General features: G+C 40.8%; 1 protein-coding gene across 4 annotated transcripts in view; it reads right to left on the bottom strand.

Moving 5' to 3' along the window:
- The window catches only part of LOC100664096 (zinc finger protein OZF-like), a 39,646-nt gene extending 20,743 nt beyond the window's left edge, over nt 1–18,903 (bottom strand). The window contains exons 1-3 of one of the 4 annotated variants that reach the window (XM_023552300.2): nt 18,827–18,857; nt 18,215–18,456; nt 5,923–6,159 (exon numbers count right to left, since the gene is read on the bottom strand). In XM_023552300.2, the coding sequence (XP_023408068.2) occupies nt 5,923–5,925 (3 nt within the window). In that variant the 5' untranslated portion in view covers nt 5,926–6,159; nt 18,215–18,456; nt 18,827–18,857. The other 3 variants (XM_023552299.2, XM_023552301.2, XM_010593257.3) reach the window with 3 other exon arrangements.
- Nucleotides 18,904–19,871: the final 968 nt, after the last annotated feature.

A 19,871-nucleotide genomic window follows, 5' to 3' on the forward strand; every position in this document is an offset into this window, starting at 1 on the left:
TGAGAATCTATATACTAAACTGCTATTCACGTATCTTCTTCGGTGAAGCAGCTGTTAGGATCTTTTATGTAGTTTTTTAATTGGGTTGCTTGTTTTATTATTTTAGTTTTGAGAGTTTCGTATATATTCTGAACATAGATTCTTTATCAGATATGTGATTTGCGGATCTTTTCTTCCCATCTCTGGGTTTTCCATTTCCTAGCCATTCTCATAGTTCTGGGAAGCTGTACGACTTTGTCCTGGCTAATGAGAAGGACATAGTCTCTAAGTGTAACAGGGAACCCAGGGCAGAGAAGGGGAGAGTGTTGACAAATCGTGGGGTTAGCAACCAATGTCACAATCTGCGTATTAACTGTTTAATAATAAACTAATCTGCTATGTAAACTTGCACATAAATCACAATTAAAAAATGTAAATATATATAAATTCGCAAATTCAACATTTTTCAGGTGTACCATTTTATGATATCAATTATATTGATCATGTTGTGCCATCACCACCCATAATCATGGCCAATTTTCCCACCACCATAAATAGTCACTCACTACTTCCTATATAATGACTCCCTCTTTCCCCATGCCCTAGTAACCATTAATAATTTTTGGCCTCTACACGTTAACCTTTTCTTATTTTATTTAAGTAAGACAACACAATATTTGTCCTTTTATGATTGACTTGTTTCACTCAGCATAAATGTTTTCAAGGTTTATCCATATTGTAGCATGTGTTGGAGGGATGATCTGCCTCTACACCTCCCACCCAAGCTACCTAACTAAAAGCCTTGGGCCCAGAGCATTCGCTGACGAGGAGGCTGGGAACTGGGTCGTCTTCTCTCTCCAGTTCCTTTTCTTTATCAGAGAAGCCTTCCCCTGTTCTGGGCACACAGTAACTTCTGTCTCTTGCACATGCATGGGCACCACATGGCATCTGGACAACCCTACTTCTATCTTTTCCTGGCGCGGAAGGAACAGGATCTCTCATACTATGACACAAGATGGGGAGCAGGCCGAATTTTAAGAGCCATACTCGAGGGGCAGTCTGAAGGGGAAATGGGATTTGCAAGGCTGAACATGGGCGCCCTCATGTGGTCCACTAGTTCCCTACCAATTCCTAAGTCTTCATTATGTAAATTCCTGGCATGTAGGCACTATAGTCTACTGTCACTGTAAAACCTCTGTTCTCCCACTGCGCGGTGCAGAGATCTGCTTTAGTCCTGCGGCTGCCAGGGGCCTGCTCATACATTAAGCCTTACCTAATAAAATTCCTTCACCACCACAATGGAATACCCACCTCTTTCTGGAGTCTCTCAGCACCCTGCAATTTTGTAGGCAAACTGCAAGTTACTGGTCCATGCCTGGAAAGCATATTTCAAGGCTATTTCTGTTTATGCCTGAGTAATAATTCCATTCTATGCAGGTGCCACATTTTGTTGCCCCATTCATCTATTGATGCACACTTAGGCTGCTTTCAAATTTTAGCTTTTGTGAATAGTGCTGCAATGAACACTGGTGTACACGGGACTATTTCCTTTGCAACTTTGATGTCTCTTGGTTATATATGTACCAGAGGAACTGCTGACTCATACTGTAGTATGGTTTACCATGAGAAACTGCCAAACTGTTTTCCATAGTGGCTGTACCACTTTGCACTCCTTGCATCAAATAGATAAGGGTTCCAAATTTTCCATATGGTTGCCAGTGTTTATTTATTTTAAATTGGGTTGTTCATCTTCCTGTTAAATTATATATATTTTTTATTTTGGATATTAGACCCTTATCATATATATGGTTCCTGGAAAACTGTTCTCAATCTATAGGTTGTCTTTTCACATTTTTGATTGTCTTTTGATGAATCATTTAACCTTTATGAGGTCCCATTTATCTAATCTGACCTGTGCTACTTGTTCTTTTGTTGTCGTTTCTGGTAATCCATGGTTAAAAACTAGGCTTCACCGTTCTACCCCTATTATTTTCTTCTATGAATTTCATGGATTTAATTTTCACATTTAGGTCCTTGATCCACTCTGAATTGCTTTCTGTATAAGGCACGGATCCTGATTCATTCTTCTGTATATTGAAAGAAGAGCTTTTCTTCACAATAAATTTGTATTTATGTTCATTTACTCACTTGTAATTTTATTTACATTAGATACATGGGCTCTCTAATAACCTAAAAAGATTCTCTTTCTACCTGAATATAATTTATCAAACTTCAATAACCAACACCCAAAGAGAGAGAAACAACACGCAGTGTTCACTAGAACACACCAGAATGGCCAAGTCAAGGACACAACACGGTGGGGACAGATTCTCCTTGATACAAAAGGTAGAAATGATTTTTCCTTCTGGAGACAGGACATAAATGTTGCTTTGAAGATACTGGGAAGGTAGAGCACAACAGATTAAAAAAACCTAACCCCATTAGCCAACCTCCACCTCCTCTCAGGGACTCGAGCCACATACAGCCTGCTGATTCCAGCAGTTTGGCATAAGCAGTGGGCTGGCATAGGTGAAAAGAACTGGACCCTTGGAGAAGTGGCCATGGAACCTGAGCTGCATCAACCAGGAATGAGCTCAAGACCTGGGACCTTTGACCCCAGATCACCACCTTTGGATCATCACTGTTCTGCATGTCAACATCTAGACATCATAGGAACAATCTCCAGGCAGGAAGGGATGAGATCACGGAGGGACACACTGGGAGGTCACAAAAACTGACCAAGGCCTACCTATTATCACGCTAGGAGTTGGAATCAAGTCGACAGCAATGGGTTATACAGGAATACTTTCTGCACTCCTTTTTTATGATATAATTGACAACGGAATATTTAAAGCATTATTTAGAACTTGAAAGAAACGTAATTTTCATATATTAATTTTACAAAGTCCTGTGAAAATCCTTTCATTTTCATTTAACTTCTCTTTGGTTCAGAAAGGCTTTAATACCTAAACTTTCGATACCTGGATCTTGGAAATTTATGTTTATATTCACAGAGAAAGCTTTGTAAAAGCAAAATACTGGAAATAATCCAAGTGCGCCTTCATGGCAATACAGTTAAAAACAACAACAGCACTAAGATCAACTGCATCCAGCATTATGGAGTTTTATAAGAATTTAGATTTAAGTACTCTACGTACTTTTAGAAGGTTTCTGGGTGGCACAAATGGTTTGCTTTGGACTACTCACTGAAAGTATGGCTGTTTGAACTCACCCAGTGGTCCTGTGGAAGAAAGGCCTAGTACTCTGCTTCCCTAAATATTAAGGCTAAGAAAACCTTATGGAACTCACTTCTACTCAGTAACACATGAGGTTGCCATGATTTGGAACTGACTCAACTGCTACCGGTTTGGAGGTTTTGTTTGTTACACATTGTTACTGCATCAAAGGCGTCCGTGGCTGGCCCAAAAGGTTAAGGGCTGGACTATTAACCACAGCTGGCAGTATAAACCCGAGTTACCTTGGAAGTAGGGCTTGGCTATCTACTTCCCAAGTCACAGCCTTGAAAACCCTGTGGAGTGCAGTTCTACTCTGAGCACTTGGGGTCACCATGTGTAGGAATCAACTTGAAGGCAACTAACAGCAAAAAACATTATTATGAGAAGATCTCCAGGATAATTTGTTAAAGAGTAAGTGTAAAATCCATGCTACTTTGTGTAGAACAAAGCAGGGGAAATAAGAATTTCTAAACCCTGGTGGCATAGTGGTTAAGGGCTATGGCTGCTAACCAAAAGGTCAGCAGTTCGAATCCACCAAGTGCTCCTTGGAAACTGTATGGGGCAGTTCTACTCTGTCCTATAGGGTCGCTGTGAGTTGGAATCAACTGGACAGCACAGGTTTTTTTTGGTATGTATATTTCCTTGCTTTTACATAAGCACTGGCAAGACACTTCAGAAAGTAATAAAGCTGGCTATCTAAAGGTAGCTAGTGGAAGAGGAAATGGGCTGGATAAGAACAAAGGCAGGAGAAGGTATTCATAAAGTATACCTTATTAAGTTCACATTGAATTTTGAACTCTGAAGGTATTATTTACTGTAAAAACATAGTTTAAGTAAACTACATTAAACTTTTAAATGATACAAATAAAAAAAAATTTGTTTCCAGTAGGAATTCTCATTTGTAATTACAAAACCATTTAAAATTTAGTTGCCTGTACCTATTATTAAATCACCTAACGTATTCATGCAAATCGTAAACATGTAACTTAGAGCTATATTTCTAATGACCAGGAATATGAAAGCCTATGCACATACAGGTTATCTCAGCTAGGAGAAAGTTCCTAAAATGGCTGAACTGTTTAACACATTAGATATTCCAGCATGATTTCTTACATACCAGTCTTGAAGATTCCTCTCATTATTTAAGTAAGCTTTAGAGTAACTTTTACATCAGTTAAAACAGGCATTGTCTCAGAAATCTTATATCCACTCAACTGAAAATTTCTCAGTAGAAATACACTAATCTAGAAATTCTATGCCAATAGAAATGTAAACCCAAGAACTTACATATACCCATCCCGTATGTCAGGGATTGAATTGTGTCCCCCAAAAATGTGTGTCAACTTGGTTAGGCCGTGATTCCCAGTATTGTGTGGTTGTCTTTCATTTTGTGACTGGTGTAATTTTCCTATGTGTTATAAATCCTAATCTCTGCCTGTGGTTTATGAGGCAAGATTAGGTGTTAGAGAGAATTAGGGTGGGATGTAACACCCTTACCCAGGTTACATCCCTGATCCAATGTAAAGGGAGATTCCCTGGGGTGTAGCGAGCAACACCTTTCATCTTTTAAGAGATAAAAGGGGAGTGAGCAGAGAGTGGGGGGCCTCATATCATCAAGAAAGCAGCACCAGGAGCAAAGCCCATTCTCTGGACCTGGGGTCCCTTCGCCTGAGATGGTCCTCGTGCAGGGGAAGATAGATGATAAGGACCTTCCTCGAGAGAGACAGAAAGCCTTCCTCTGGAGCTGATGCCCTGAATTTGGACTTGTAGGCTACCAGACTGTGAGAGACTAAATTTCTCTTTGTTGAAGCCATCCACTTGTGGTATTTCTGTTTTAGCAGCACTAGATGACTAAGCCACTATATGTTGAGATTTTCTAGCATTAAAAAAAAAAAGAAAACTTTAATTTTAGATTCTAATTCAAGACTGTGGAGATCAGTTGAAAATTACAGGGATTTAATACCAGCTCTAGGCACAGATACATGGGAGGACAAGGACGTACATTAGGGAATCAGGCTTCTCATACATCTGAGAGCCTCAAGGCAAAACCATTCCCTGCTGGAAAAAGGGATGAGTCTGGATACCCCATACATGACCAAGGTGGACTCACTGTCCCCAGTGTCATTCCTACGGTGATGTCATTAGAGCACCAAGCCCCATGCAGGACCCCATAAATAGAGTCAGAACCTTCCCATGTATCTTTTTGCATCCTTTTTTACACCCTCACACAGTGTGGGAGGTGGAGCTATAGTTTTAGAAGTACACAGAAAAGGCTGCAGTTATCGGGGAAGCCACAAAAACAGTTTGCAGTGATGGGACAAGGATGGCTCTGGAGGGCCTGGGGCTCAGCCTCCTGAGCCAGAGCTGCTCCATCTTCGGGCTCCCGTCAGGAGATTCTATCACTAACACAGAGCACCAAGGCCTATGGTAGGGATGGTGATGACCCAGGGCTCTGTGGGTCACATTGAAAACGGTGACCCCAGGCATCCAGGACTTGAAAAACCACGCATGTGTAGAGGAAGAGCTTAGTGACAGTGGAGCAGGGTCTTAGGATGCCTCTTAGGGCTCAGATACTTGGCCTCCTCTGCCACATTTTTTATCTCATCAAGGAACAACAGGGCCCAGAGCACACAGCTGATTCCCCAAAAATTCATACCAAGCCTCACCCTCTTATGATAAAAATACCCCAGTTCTCTGTGGTACTCACCATTTCCTTGCTCCTGCGTCTGAAATTCTGTGTGAATGTTCTCTCCAAACCCAAAAAGCCACTTCAGTTAAGCAGGATGGAAATAGAAGCAGGGCCACCAGTCATCAGTTCTCATGGAGATAAATGTTTGGTCCATACAGCCTGTCAAAGCAGTTGAAATCCTTGTGATTGCAAGAATGTGTAAGATGATCCACAGGTGCCTGGACTGGACTACTTCTCCCCGCACCAACCCGAGATCTGAAATGTAAGAAGGATAGGAAGACAGAGTTCAGAAAGGAGGCAGTGCCAGGTTTTTAGCCCTCAGCTCTTTCCCTTGGCAGGGCTTCCTTCCCTCAAGGAAATGCTCCACCCTGAGGATATTATTTGCATATAAAACACAACAGGCTCCGGCCTTCCAGAGCAGACACTTGCACTCCTCACGCGGCTTCACAGGCCTCTTTCTTGGGGCAACAAGATCACAGATGGAGGAATTTACTCCTACCAGAGCAGAAGAAGCATCCAGGCCTGGCCAGGTTGCAAAATGTAAACCTGATTTCCTCCAGGGAGTTAGGAGTCCAAGGCTGAGGTTGTGGGTCCACCTATGTAACCTGACCCTTTGTAGATCAACACCAAACCAAAAAAAACCAAACCCAGTGCCATCAAGTGGATTCTGACTGATAGCGTCCCTATAGGACAGAGTAGAACTGCCCCATAGAGTTTCCAAGGAGCGCCTGGGGGATTCAAACTGCCGTGGTTAGCAGCCATAACACTTAACCACTACGCAACCAGGGTTTCCGTAGATCAACACACACTATTATTTGATATAAACATAGGTGACTTTTCAGGGACAACATATTTTTCAAGCTTGGTCAATGAACTCATCGTGCTTCACTGACTTTTAACGACGTGGAGTTAAAGCCCTTCTGTTATGCTTTGTTTTGTGTTTTTAATTTTCAACTCTTTTGCTGTTGTGTTGTTAGGTGCTGTCGAGTTGATTCTGACTCACAGCAACCCTACGTACAACAGAACAAAACACTGCCTGGTCCTGTGCCATCCTTACAATCATTGTTATGCTTGAGCCCATTGTTGCAATCACTGTGTCAGTCCATCTTATTGAGGGCCTTCTCTTTTTTCGCTGACCTTCTCCTTTACCAAGCATGATGTCCTTCTCATTTATGGCATTATAATATGTTACAGTGCAGTAAAGTGCTTTTACCTTACTACCCATGGTCTTGTAACTCCCACAGAATGACTAACTCGGACTATGCATATAAGGTGCATAAAACTCTTGCAAGGATTGGACAGCAGCTATGTATATAAGATGCCTGTTGCCTACCAAGCTGAATGGTCAGTTCTGGCATCTTGCTAGGTTTAAAAGAGTTAAGTCAACAGAGGTTATGGGGAACCTTGCTACCATCAAGAAGAGCCAGGAGTGGAGCACGTCCTTTGGACCCAGAGTCCCTGTGCTGAGACCCTCCTAGACCCAGGAGGAAGACAGCTGTAACACCGAAGACCTCAAGACCCCACTAGAGACAGTATGGCAGGAGCAGCAGCAGTACAACAGTGGGAACCAGGAGAACAGTGTGCAAGCTATCCTGATTGACAAACTGTATTCTGAGTTGTATACTGTTAACTTCAAGTTATTCCTGATCCTGGATTGTGAACGGTTACTCCCCTAATAAACCCCATAACCATGATTACGGTCTATGAGTTCCATGTGGCCACTGCAAGGAATTATCAAACTCAGCAGAGAGCTACAGAATACTGTGGAAGAAATAGCTGATGTCAGTACTGGTAAAAGGTTGGAGAGACGAGGCATATCTGATGTCCACCTCTCAGGAATCAGCTTTGGGCTGATGCTGATTATTCTTATTCCCTTTCCTGAGCTAAGACAAAGTCTGATACTACCAGATTACATTTGTGATCGAACAGTATTTTTCTTAGACATTTTCCAGTTAACACTTATTTTTGCCCCTCAAGTTTTGCTTTTTTTCTTTGCTCTCAGGCCGTAAGACCAGCAGTCTCCAAAATTTTTAGACATCTGGGAGGACTTCTCAACACTCTTTTTCAACTGTATAATAACTGGTTAAACAATAAATCAGAAAATCATTAAGTTTTCTCCAAGGAGCAGTCTCTGGCCTTGGGGCCATTTCTTTCCACCTGCTTATTCACGCACCTAATTCCTGTTCCTAATTCTTGCTCTTAGCGTAAATGTTCTCTCTCTCTAGCATGATCTTTATACCAGTGTCTCCCATTTAAGAACTATCTTTCCTTTTATTAATTTCTCCAATAGGACACCCAGATGGAAGGAATACAGAGTCATTGTACCAAAAAGAACTGGCTGACATTCAACAATTTCAGGAGGTAGCATATAATCAAGAACTGATGGTACTGAAGGAAGAGGTACAAGCTGCACTGAAGGCACTGGCAAAAAACAAAGCTTCAGGAATTTACGGAATACCAATTGAGATGTTACAACAAACAGATGCAGCACTGGAGGTGCCTGCTCATCTTTGCCAAGAAAATTGGAAGACAGCTACCTGGTCAACTAACTGGAAGAGACCCATATCTGTACCCATTCCAAAGAAAGGTGACCCAGCAGAATATGGAAATTATCGAACGATATCATTAATATCACATACAAGTAAAATTCTGCTGAATATTATTCAAATGTGACTTCAGCAGTACATCAACAGGGAACTACCAGAAATTCAAGCCGGATTCAGAAGAGCATGGGGAACAAGGGCTATCATTGCTGATGACAGATGGATCATGGCTGAAAGCAGAGAACACCAGAAAGATGTTTACCTCCGTTTTATTGACTAAGCAAAGGCATTCCACTGTGTAGCTCATTACATATTATGGATAACATTGCAAAGAATGGCAATTCCCAAACATTTAATTCTGTGCATAAGGAACCTGTACATAGACCAAGAGACAGTTGTTCTGGATACTGCGTGGTTTAAAATCTGGAAAGGTATGCATCAGGGTTATATGCTTTCACCATACTTATTCAATCTGTATGCTGAGCAAATAATCTGAGAAGCTGGACTACATGAAATGGGTATCAGGATTGGAAGAAGACTCATTAACAACCTGTGATACGCAGATGACACATACTTGCTTGCTCAAAGTGTAGAGGACTTGAAGCACTTACTGATGAAGATCAAAGACCACAGCCTTCAGTAGGGCTTACACCTCAACATAAAAAAACCAAAAATCCTCACAAGTGGACCAATCAGCAACATCATGATAAACGGAGAAAAGACTGAAGTTGTCAAGGATTTCATTTTACTTGGATTTATAATCAACACAGTCACAGAAGCAGTAGTCAAAAAATCAAACAATGCGTTGCACCAGGCAAATCTGCTGCAAAAGATCACTTTAAAGTGTTAAAAAGCAAAGATGTCACTTTAAAGACTAAGGTGAACCTGACCCAAGCCATGATGTTTTCAACTGCCTCATACGCATGTGAAAGCTGAACAATGAGTAAGGAAGATCAAAGAAGAATTGACCTATTTGAATTATGGTGCTAGTGAAGAATATTGCATGTATCATGGACTGCCAGAAGAATGAACAAATCTGTCCAGGAAGAAAACACAGCCAGAATGCTCATTTGAAGCAAGGAAGGCAAGACTCTGTCTCACATACTTTGGATATGTTATCAGGAGGGACCACTCCCTCGAGAAAGACACCACACTTGGTAAAGTAAAGGTCAGAGAAAAAGAGGAAAACCCTCAAAAAGATGGATTGACACAGTGGCCAAAACAATGGGTTCAAGCGTAACAATGATTGTGAAGATGGTGCAGGACTGGACAGTGTTTTGTTCTGTTGTACACAGGGTAGTTATGAGTGGGAACCAACTCGATGGCACCTAACAACAAAAACAACAACAGGGACGGAAAGGTAAAAATAAAAGGCACCATATTTTTCTACAGATCTTGACATTACAAGTGGTATTTAATGATCATTTTCCCCTACACATTTTTTTAAAAATTTTAAACATGCAACATTTTCACAATTAAAAAAAATGAGAACATTTATTTTCTCCTCACACAAGTTTTGAACAATGGATTTTTAAATATGATACCAAAAGCGTGAGCAACAAAAGACAACAAAGATAAACTGGACAACATCAAAATAAAATTTTATGCATCAAAGGACTTTATCAGAAAGTGAAGAGACAGAACTAGGGGCCAAGATGGCAGAATAGTCAGACTCTTTCTGTGGTCCCTCTTACAACAAAGACATAAAAAAACAAGTAACCAATTATATAAGACAACCTAGGAGTCCTAATCATTAAAGACAAAGTTGAGTAGTAGAACTGAGCAGCAGGAGGAGGGAGAGACAGTTCCAAAGCAGATAAGTGTCAGTCTTCAGTTACCTAGCTAGCATCCTGCTGGCTGGGTCAGCTGCGGCACAGGGGTTGAGGAAAGCTGTTAACACTCTGGACGCCTTTCACCATTTTGGGAGAGACTGGCTGACAGAGAGTCTGCACAAGTCTCCAGAGCCAGGCGCAAGCAGCGCTGGATCTGCAAAAGTGCAAGCATCTAACCTATCATGTGGGCTTAAACTAACCCCTCTCCCTTTGGGATGGAGAAGTGCCACCTTCTCCTCACCCACCACTATCCTCCCTCTGCTCAGGCACCACTCCAACAGTATTCAACAAGTGCTAAGACCCTTAGGCTGGAAACAAGGGCTATCCTGCCCAAACCAGCGTTGCAGCTTCAGGAAAAAACAAAACAAAACAAAAAAACAGGCCAAGTCCCCTAAGCTGGGATCTTAGGAACTCAGTCTCACAGCTTTAAAAAATTACTGCTCTCCCTAACCCAGAAATCCAGGGCAAGCACTGCCCCTCTGTCTATGCACTGACATAAGGGGCCCATGGATTTCGAATGGCCCTTCACGCCTGCCTAGACCTTTGTAAGCCCATTCAACAGAATGGCCCTCATTAGCATAGAACAACAGGGTATATACCTGACGCCTATTTTCAAATGCAGCAGCCAAGGGGAAGCTGCAGATTCGTGACATTTGATACTGCTCTATCCATTAAACAGGGTCCTCATCCACCCACACAGGGCCAGAGGACTGGTGGTTTCAAACATTCCACCTAGCCACCCACAACAGGGGTCCGAGAATAAGTGGTGTCTCCCAGTCCTTACAGCCAACCACATTGGGTGCCCAAAGTCCAGCTGCAAAACTCACCAAACGACATGCTCTAGGGGACAGGAACATGCCTTCCACCCGGGCACTCATAGGCAGTTGTCGTCAGCCCCCTACCTTGCTGAGCACACAGCCTCCTACAGCAGCCAGATACCTGTACCTGCTCCAGTCACCCCTATATAACCCTGCCCATCTAGAACTGTAAGTAAGAGTGTGCACCACACGCTTGGTAACCAACAACCTGGACACCTCAGCTGAATCTGTACAAGAAAAGTAAACAGACTCCTGGGTTCACACCCCTAATAGCAGCTCTAACCACCTGATGACAGGATGTGACAGCTTCAAAGAACCCAACAACCAAAGTACCTCACATGCCTAGCCTACTTGGGCATATCAAAACAAAACAAAAAGCTAAGACACAGGAAATAAACATACAATAATAATTTATTGATGGCTCAGAGGCATTTTTTTTTTTTTTCAGAGGCAGCAGTGCATATCAAATCACATAAAGAAGCAGGTCAAGATGGTTTTAGCAAAGGACCAAAACAAAGAACCAGGCAATCTTCCAGAGGAAGATAAGGTCTTTGAATTACCAGAGTTAGAATTCAAAAGGTTAACATACAGAGCTCTTCAAGAGGTCAGGAAGGAAAGCAGGCAAAACTCAGACCAAGGCAACAAACACACAAACAAAGCAATAGAGGAATTCAGGAAAGCAATACAGGAACAGAACATAAATTTAACAGGTTGCTAGAAACCACAGGGGGATAGTAAATAAAAACTCAAAAAATTAAAATAAAATTTCAGAATTAGAAAACTCAATAGAAGGTCATGGAGCAAAATTAATGCAATGGAAGTCAGAATTAGTGAGACTGAAGATAAAACCCTAGACACCAATTTATTGGAGGAAAATCAAATAAAAGAATTTAAAAAAATAAGACTGTTTAAGAATTATATGGGATGCTATCTAAAGGGAAAACGTACAAGTGATTGGAGCACCAGAACAGAGGGGGGGCGAGGGTGTTAACAGAATATACAGAGAGAATTACTGAAGATTTGCGGGCAGAAAACTTCCCTGATATGGTAAAAGACGAGAAAATATCTATTTAAGAAGCTTATTGAACCCCAAACAGGGTAGATTCCAAGAGAAAGTCACCAAGACATTATAATCAAACCAGCCAAAACCAAAGATAAAGACAACTTTAAGAACATCTAGGGAGAAAAGAAAAGTCACCTACAAAGGAGAGTCAGTGAGTCTAAGCTCTGATTACTCAGCAGAAACCATGCAGGCAAGAAGGTAATGGGAGGACATATATAAAACTTGAAGGAATAAATTGCTATCCAAGAATTATATATCCAGCTAAACTGCCTCTCAAATATGATGGTGAAATTACGGCATTCCCAGATAAACAGAAGTTAAGAGAACTCATAAAAACCAAACCAAAATTGGAGTCCTTCAGCTAGAGAAGCAACAATATCAGGCAACAACCCAAGACTAGGACACAGGACAGAAAAACCAGATATCAACCCAGATAGGGAAGTCACAAAAAAAAACCCTCAAAGCTAAAAGACTGAAAATAGGGAAACAGAGACATTATTATGTAAATTATGATAAAATTAGAACAAAAAAGAGGGACTAAATAGTGTAGTCATTGAATTTTCACATGGACAAGTTAAGGTGATACCAAGAAATAAAAGATTGCTTTAAGCTTAGAAACAGAGGTAAATTTTAAGGTAACCATAGAGGAAACTAACAAATCTACCCATCAAAATAAAAAACAAGAACAACATAGAGACACCAAACCCAAAAACCCACTGCAGTCAAGTCAACTCTGACTCATAGAGACCCTATAGGACAGAGCAGAACTGCCCTACAGGGTTTCCAAGGAGCGCCTGATGGATTCGAACTGCCGAACTTTGGTTAGCAGCCATAGCTCTTAACCACTATGCCACCAGGGTTTCCAAAAAACCTGCTGCCACTGACTTGATTCAGACTCATAGAAACCCTACAGGACAGAGCAGAACTTCCCCACAGAGTTTCCAAGGAGTGCCTGGTGGATTCGAAATGCCAACCTTTTGGTTAGCAGGCGTAATGACATAGCAAACGCGAAATCAGCAATAATGAAAATACATAAAGAAAACCAACTCAGCACAGAAAACTAAGGGGAACAAAGAAACTGTCAACCACACACATACACAAAAATACTTCAAAATGACAGCCCTAAGCTCATATCTATCAACAATTACATTGATATAAATGGACTAAATGTACCAAATAGAGAAACAAAAAGTGGCAGAATGGATTTAAAAAAAAAACACATAATCCATCTATATGCTGCCTACAAGAGACAAATCCTAGACTTGAAGACACAAACAAACTAAAACTGAAAGGATGGAAAAATATATATCAAGTAAAAAACAAAAAAAGAGCAGGAGTGGCAATATTAATCTCTGACAAAAAAGACTTTAAAGTAAAATTCAACACAAATGATAAGGAAGGACACTATATAATGATTAAAGAGTAAATACACCAAGAGTACATAACCATAATAAACATACACACACCCAATGACAAGGCTCCAAAATACACAAAACTCTAACAGCATTGAAAAGAGAAATAGACAGCTCCACAATAATAGTAGGAGGCATCAACACAGAACTTTGGTGAAGGACAGAACATCTAGAAAGAAAATCAGTAAAGGCACAGAAGATCTAAATGTCACATTCAGCCAGCTTGACTTCACAGACGTATACAGAATACTCCACTCAACAACAGCCAAGTATACATTCTTTTCCAATGCACACAGAACATTCTATGGACGAGAACACATATTAAGCCAAAAGCAAGTCTTAACAGAACACAAACATAAAAATAGTACAAAGCATCTTTTCTGACCATAAACTCATAAAAGTAGAAATCAATAACAGAAAAAGGAATAAAAATCTAATACATGGAAACTGAACAAAACTTTGCTCCAAAACTACTGGGCTATAGATGAAATCAAGGACAGAATAAAGAAATTCACAGAAACAAATGAGAATGAAAACATATCTTACCAGAACCTTTGGGAAACAGCAAAAGCAGTGCTCAGAGATCAATTTATAGCCATAAATGCACACACCCAAAAAGAAAGGGCCAAAATCAAAACATTAACCCTGCAACTTGGAAAAATAGAAAGGGAGCAGCAAAAGAAGCCCTCGGGCACCAGAAGAAAAGAAATAAAGATTAGAGTAGAAATAAATGAAATAGACAAAAGAAAAAAAACTGAAAGCATCAAGAAAACCAAAAGCTGGTTCTTTGAAAACATCAACAAAATCACTAAAACCAAAACCAAACCCACTGCCGTCAAGTCGATTCCAACTCATAGAACCACTGGCCAAACTGACAAAAGAAAAACAGGGGAGAAAGCAAAAAACCCAAATAGTAAATGAGATGGGCAATATCACAACAGACCCAACTGAAATAAAAAGGATCACAACAAAATACTATAAAAAATTGTACTCCAACAAATTTGAAAACTTAGAGGAAATGGAAAAATTCCTAGAAACACACTACCTACCTAAACTAACACAAAACGATATAGAGAAATGAAATAAATCTATAACAAAAGAAGAGATTGAAGAAGTAATAAACTCCAAATGAAGACAACAAAAAAAGGCCCTGGCTCTAACAGCTTCAGTAGAGAATTCTACCAAACTTTCAGAAAAGAGTTAACACTAGTACTACTAAAGATATTTCAGGGCATAGAAAAGGACAGAATACTACCAAACTCATTCTATGAATCCAGCATAACCCTGATACCAAAACCAGATGAAGACACCCCCCACAAAAAAGAAAATTACGTACCAATATCTCTCATGAACATGGAGACAAAAATCCTCAAGAGAAATTCTAGCCAACAGAACTCAAGAACATATCAAAAAATAATTCATCATAACCAAGTGGGATTCATACCAGGTATGCAAGGATGATTCAACATAAGAAAAACAATTAATGTAATCCATCACATAAATAAAAGACAAGAACCACATGATCTTATCAATTGATGCAGAGAAGGCATTTCAAGAAGCCCAACACCCATTCATGATAAAAACTCTCAGCAAAATAGGATACAAAGGAAATTCCTCCACATAATAAAGACCATTTATACAAAGCCAACGGCCAACATCATCCCAGAGTCTGAAAGCATTCCTCTTGAGAAGGGGAAGCAGACAAGGATGCCCTTTATCACCACTCTTATTCAACATTGTGCCGGAGGTCTCAGCCAGAGCAATAAGGCAAGAAAAAGAATTAAAGGGCATCCAAACTGGTAAGGAAGAAGTAAAATATCCATATTCGCAGATGATATAATCTTATACACAGAAAACTTCAAAGAATCCACAAGAAAACTACTGGAACTAACAGATGATTTCAACAAAGTATCAGGATACAAGATAAACATACAAAAATCATTGGATTCCTCTATACCAACAATGAGAACTTTGAAAAGGAAATCACCAAATCAATACCATTTACAATAGCGCTCGAGAAGATAAAACATTTAGGAATAAACCTAACCAGAGATGTAAAAGACCTATACAAAGAAAATTACAAGACACTACTCCAAGAAACCAAGAGAGACCTACAGAAGTAGAAAAACATACCATCCTCATGGATATTTTATTTAGTCATAAAAGAAGTGAAGTACTCATAAATGCTGCTACATAGATGAACCTTGAAAATGCTATGCTAACCAGAATGGAGACACAATGTGAAGAATGTATCCAGTGTCACCGAACAATTTATGTAGAAATTGTCAAATGGGGACCTATTTTGCTGTGTAAATTTTCACTGAAAATTCAATGTTATTAAAAAAACAAAAACATACACATGTATAATGTTCTGCATCCCACTTTGGTGAGTGGCATCTGGGGTCTTAAAAGCTTGCAAGAGGCCATCTAAGATGCATCAATTGGTTCCAATCCACTTGGAGCAAAGGAGAATGAAGAACACCAAACACACAATGAAAACATTAGCCCAAAAGACAAAAGGGTCACACAAACCAGAGATTCCAACAGCCTGATACCAGAAGAACTAGATGGTGCTTGGCTACCACCAGTGACCCCCTCATAGGGAAGACAACAAAGAGTCCCAGATGGATCCAGCGGTAGAAAAGTGCAGAGTGGAGCAGAACTAAAATTCTTATAAAAAACCCAGACTTAATGGTCTGACAGATACTGGAGAAAACCCAGAAACTACGGCCCCCAGATGTTCTGTTAACCCAGAACTAAAACCATTCCCGAAGCCCACTCTTCAGACAAAGATTAGACTGACTATAAGACAAAAAATAATACTCATCAACAGTGTGCTTCTTAGTTCAACCAGATACACGAGACAAAACCGGCAGCTCTTATCCGGAGGGAGGATGAGGAGGCAGGCAGGGACAGGAACTGGTCGAATGGACACAAGAAACTCAGGGTGGAAAGTGGGAATGTGCTGTCACATTGTAGGGATGGCAACTAATGTCACAGAATATGTGTATAAATTTTTATATGAGAAATTAACTTGAGCTGTAACATATTACAATTTAAGCACAATTAAAAAAAAAAGACACAAACTATAGAGCAAGAGAAAATATTTGGGAATCATATATGATACGAGTTTAATATCCAGGATAAAGAACTCCTACCACTCAACATCATAAAGACAGACAAATCATTTTACAAATGGACACAAAACTTAAAAAGACATTTCGCCAAAGATACACAAATAGCCAATAAGCGCATGAAAGGGTGCTCAGTGTCATTAGACATCAGGGAAATGCAAATCAAAACCACAATAAGATACCGCCTCACCCCTACCAGGATGGCTACTCTCAGAAAAACAGAAAACAAGAGTTAGGGAGAATGCAGAGAAATTGTTGGTGGGATTGTAAAATGGTACAGCTTCCGTGGAAAACAGTGTGGTGGTTCTTCAAAAAGTTAAATATACAATTACCATGACCTGGAAATTTCCATTCCTAGGTATATACCCAAAAGGCTTGAGAGCAGAGATGCAAACAGGTACTTTTACACCAATGTTCCCTGCAACACCACTGAAAAACAGCCCCAAAGTGGAAAGAATCCAAATGCCTATCAACAGATGCACAGATAAACAAAATGTAGCACAACTGTACCAAACTGTTGCCGTTGAGTTTATTCTGACTGATAGGGACCCTACAGTAGGTAGAACTGCCCCATAGTGTTTCCAAGGCTGTAATCTACAGAAGCAGACTGCCACATCTTTCCCCTGCTAAGGGCCTGGTGGGTTAGAACCGTTGACCTTTTGGTTAGCAGTTGAGCGCTTAACCACCGTGCCACTAGGGCTCTTACTATTTAGTCATAAAAAAGAAATGAAGTACTCATAAATGCTGCCACATAGATGAACCTTGAAAATGCTATGCTAAGCAGAATGGAGACACAAGAATGACTCCAGTGTCACTGAACAATTTATGTAGAAATGGTCAGATGGAAACCTATTTTGCCGTGTAAACTTTCACTGAAAATAAAATGTTATTAAAAACATAAAAAATAAATGCACGTATAATAAGTTAGACACAAAAAGACAAATATCGTACGATCCCACTTAGATGAAATGTCTAAAATAGGCAAATGCACAGCAACCAAAGTTTATTACTGATTACTAGAGGGGGATGAGAGGGGAAAGGAGAAATGAATGCTTCAGAGGTGCTGAGTTTCTCTGCTAAGGGTGATGGAAAACCTTGGAAACTGATAGTGGTGATGGTTGCAGAACATGGTGAAAGTAATTAATGTTATTGAACTGTACATATAAAAATATTCCAAACAGGAAAAGATTTTGCTATACATATTTTTCCACACACAAACACACACACAAAAGAGAGCATGAAATGACACTATTACAAAAAGAATTTAGCTTCTTGGACCGAGAGTGGGTGAAAAAAGGGAAATTTAGACACATCAGCAGCTACATCACATTTTACTTTTGTTGAACTATGATTGGCCATATTCTAATACAATCATGCCAAAAATGTCTGACTTACAAATTCCTCGAAATGTGCCTCTTACTAAATATTCTCCTCCTGAAACTGGGATAAATATGGTCCTAAATCGGCTGCAAAAGATCTGCTTAAAGTGTTAAAAGCAGAGACCTCACCTTGAGGACTAATGTGCGCCTGACTCAAGCCATGTCTTCAACCCTCTCAAACGCATGCGAAAGCTAGACACTGAATAAGGAAGGCCGAAAACTGATGTCTTTGAGTTTTGGAGGCCGACTGCAGGAGGTGGGAGCAGTGCGTTCAGGTTCAGGCTAATTACCCTGGGGTTCCATGAGGCCCGAGAATCTGCATTTCTCACAAACTCCCAGGTGTAGATGACGCTGCTAGCCTGGGAACCGCACTGTTGATTAACGAGGATTTACACAATTTTACCTGTGAATGCACCGAGAGCCCCACGCCCAGCCCACCACTTCTACCTTCCAGACCACGGCAGGTAGAAAGCAGCTGCAGGTAGAAAGGGTGGGCCGGGCTCTCCGAGAAGTCGGCGGCAGGAAAGAGGCGGCGGCAGCGGCTGCGGCAGCAACGACAGGAAAGTGGCGGCTGCAGAAAAGCGGCGGCGGCGATAGCAGGAGCCACAAGAAAGCGACCGGGTAGCAGGACAGCAGCGGCGGCGGCGACGGGAGGCCCCGGGCACAGCCAGACTAGAAGAAGTCAGGGTTGCGCACGAGAGCAAGAGAAGCGCCCTTAGCCCGGCCGGCCGCACGTAATACCTGACCGGGTCGAACTGCTACAGACACAGACGGCCGAGCAAACGAGGCTGGGGCCTCGATGTGCACTTCCGCTTCCGGTTTCTTGGCGTCTGTGCAAACGAAAGGGTTTCCCTGTGTAGCCAAGAGGCGCCGCCCAGTGACCGGGGGTATTCACTGACTTGCTCTGGAATTATAGATTGTCCGGGCTCTTTCTTTCTTTTATGGTATCCTTTTTGTTTTTTTTTTTGTTAGTATTGGCATAAATTTATGGTATCCTTTTTGTTTTGTTTTTTTTTTGTTAGTATTGGCATAAATGTTTTGCCAGCCTTTTTTTTTTTTTTGCCTCTGGAACTCAGAGGTAAGGGTTTATTACGGTTCTAATGCATTTAGCGTCAAGGTGGGTCCTTTTTGAAATGCGTGATGCTCTGCAGCCGTGAGTTGGAGCCTCGCAGTTGTGTGGGTTGAGCCTTCTATTAGGCGATGCTTCTTGGGCGTTTTACTTTTGTAAACTTTTGCCCCTTTTTAAAAATATTTGTGTGAGATAAGGCTTGCAAGCATAATCATGGCTTCCTGTGTCGGGGGCCTGGATGGGTTTGTTTTGGTTTTTCTGTGTCATATTTGGAAACCGGAGGTTCCCTGTGTAACCTAATGGAAAGGCACCTTCAATAAATTATGTAGTTCTCTTTGGTATATTGTCACACTACAGATGGGTGGCACCACAGTACCACTAGTCTCAGAGGTAGAGTTTATTGCCAGATCATATTTCTCAAAATCTGTATTACCAACCAAAAATTTAAACACACTCAACTAGTAAGCATGCATTTCAATACTGAAATAACACCATCAAAAATTTTCTTTAAAAATAAAAATTTGGTAAGCCTAAGTTTTTTAATGTGTTTGTTGTTGTTAGGTGCCATCGAGTGGGTTCTGACCCATAGTGACCCTATGTACAAGAGAGCAAAACACTGCTTGGTCCTGTACCATCCTCACCATCATTGCTAAGTTGGAGGCCATTGTTGCAGTCACTGTGGCAATCCCTCTCATTGAGGGTCTTCCTCTTTTTGAT

Source organism: Loxodonta africana, chromosome 3 (assembly GCF_030014295.1).
Source record: "Loxodonta africana isolate mLoxAfr1 chromosome 3, mLoxAfr1.hap2, whole genome shotgun sequence".
NCBI lineage: Eukaryota > Metazoa > Chordata > Mammalia > Proboscidea > Elephantidae > Loxodonta > Loxodonta africana.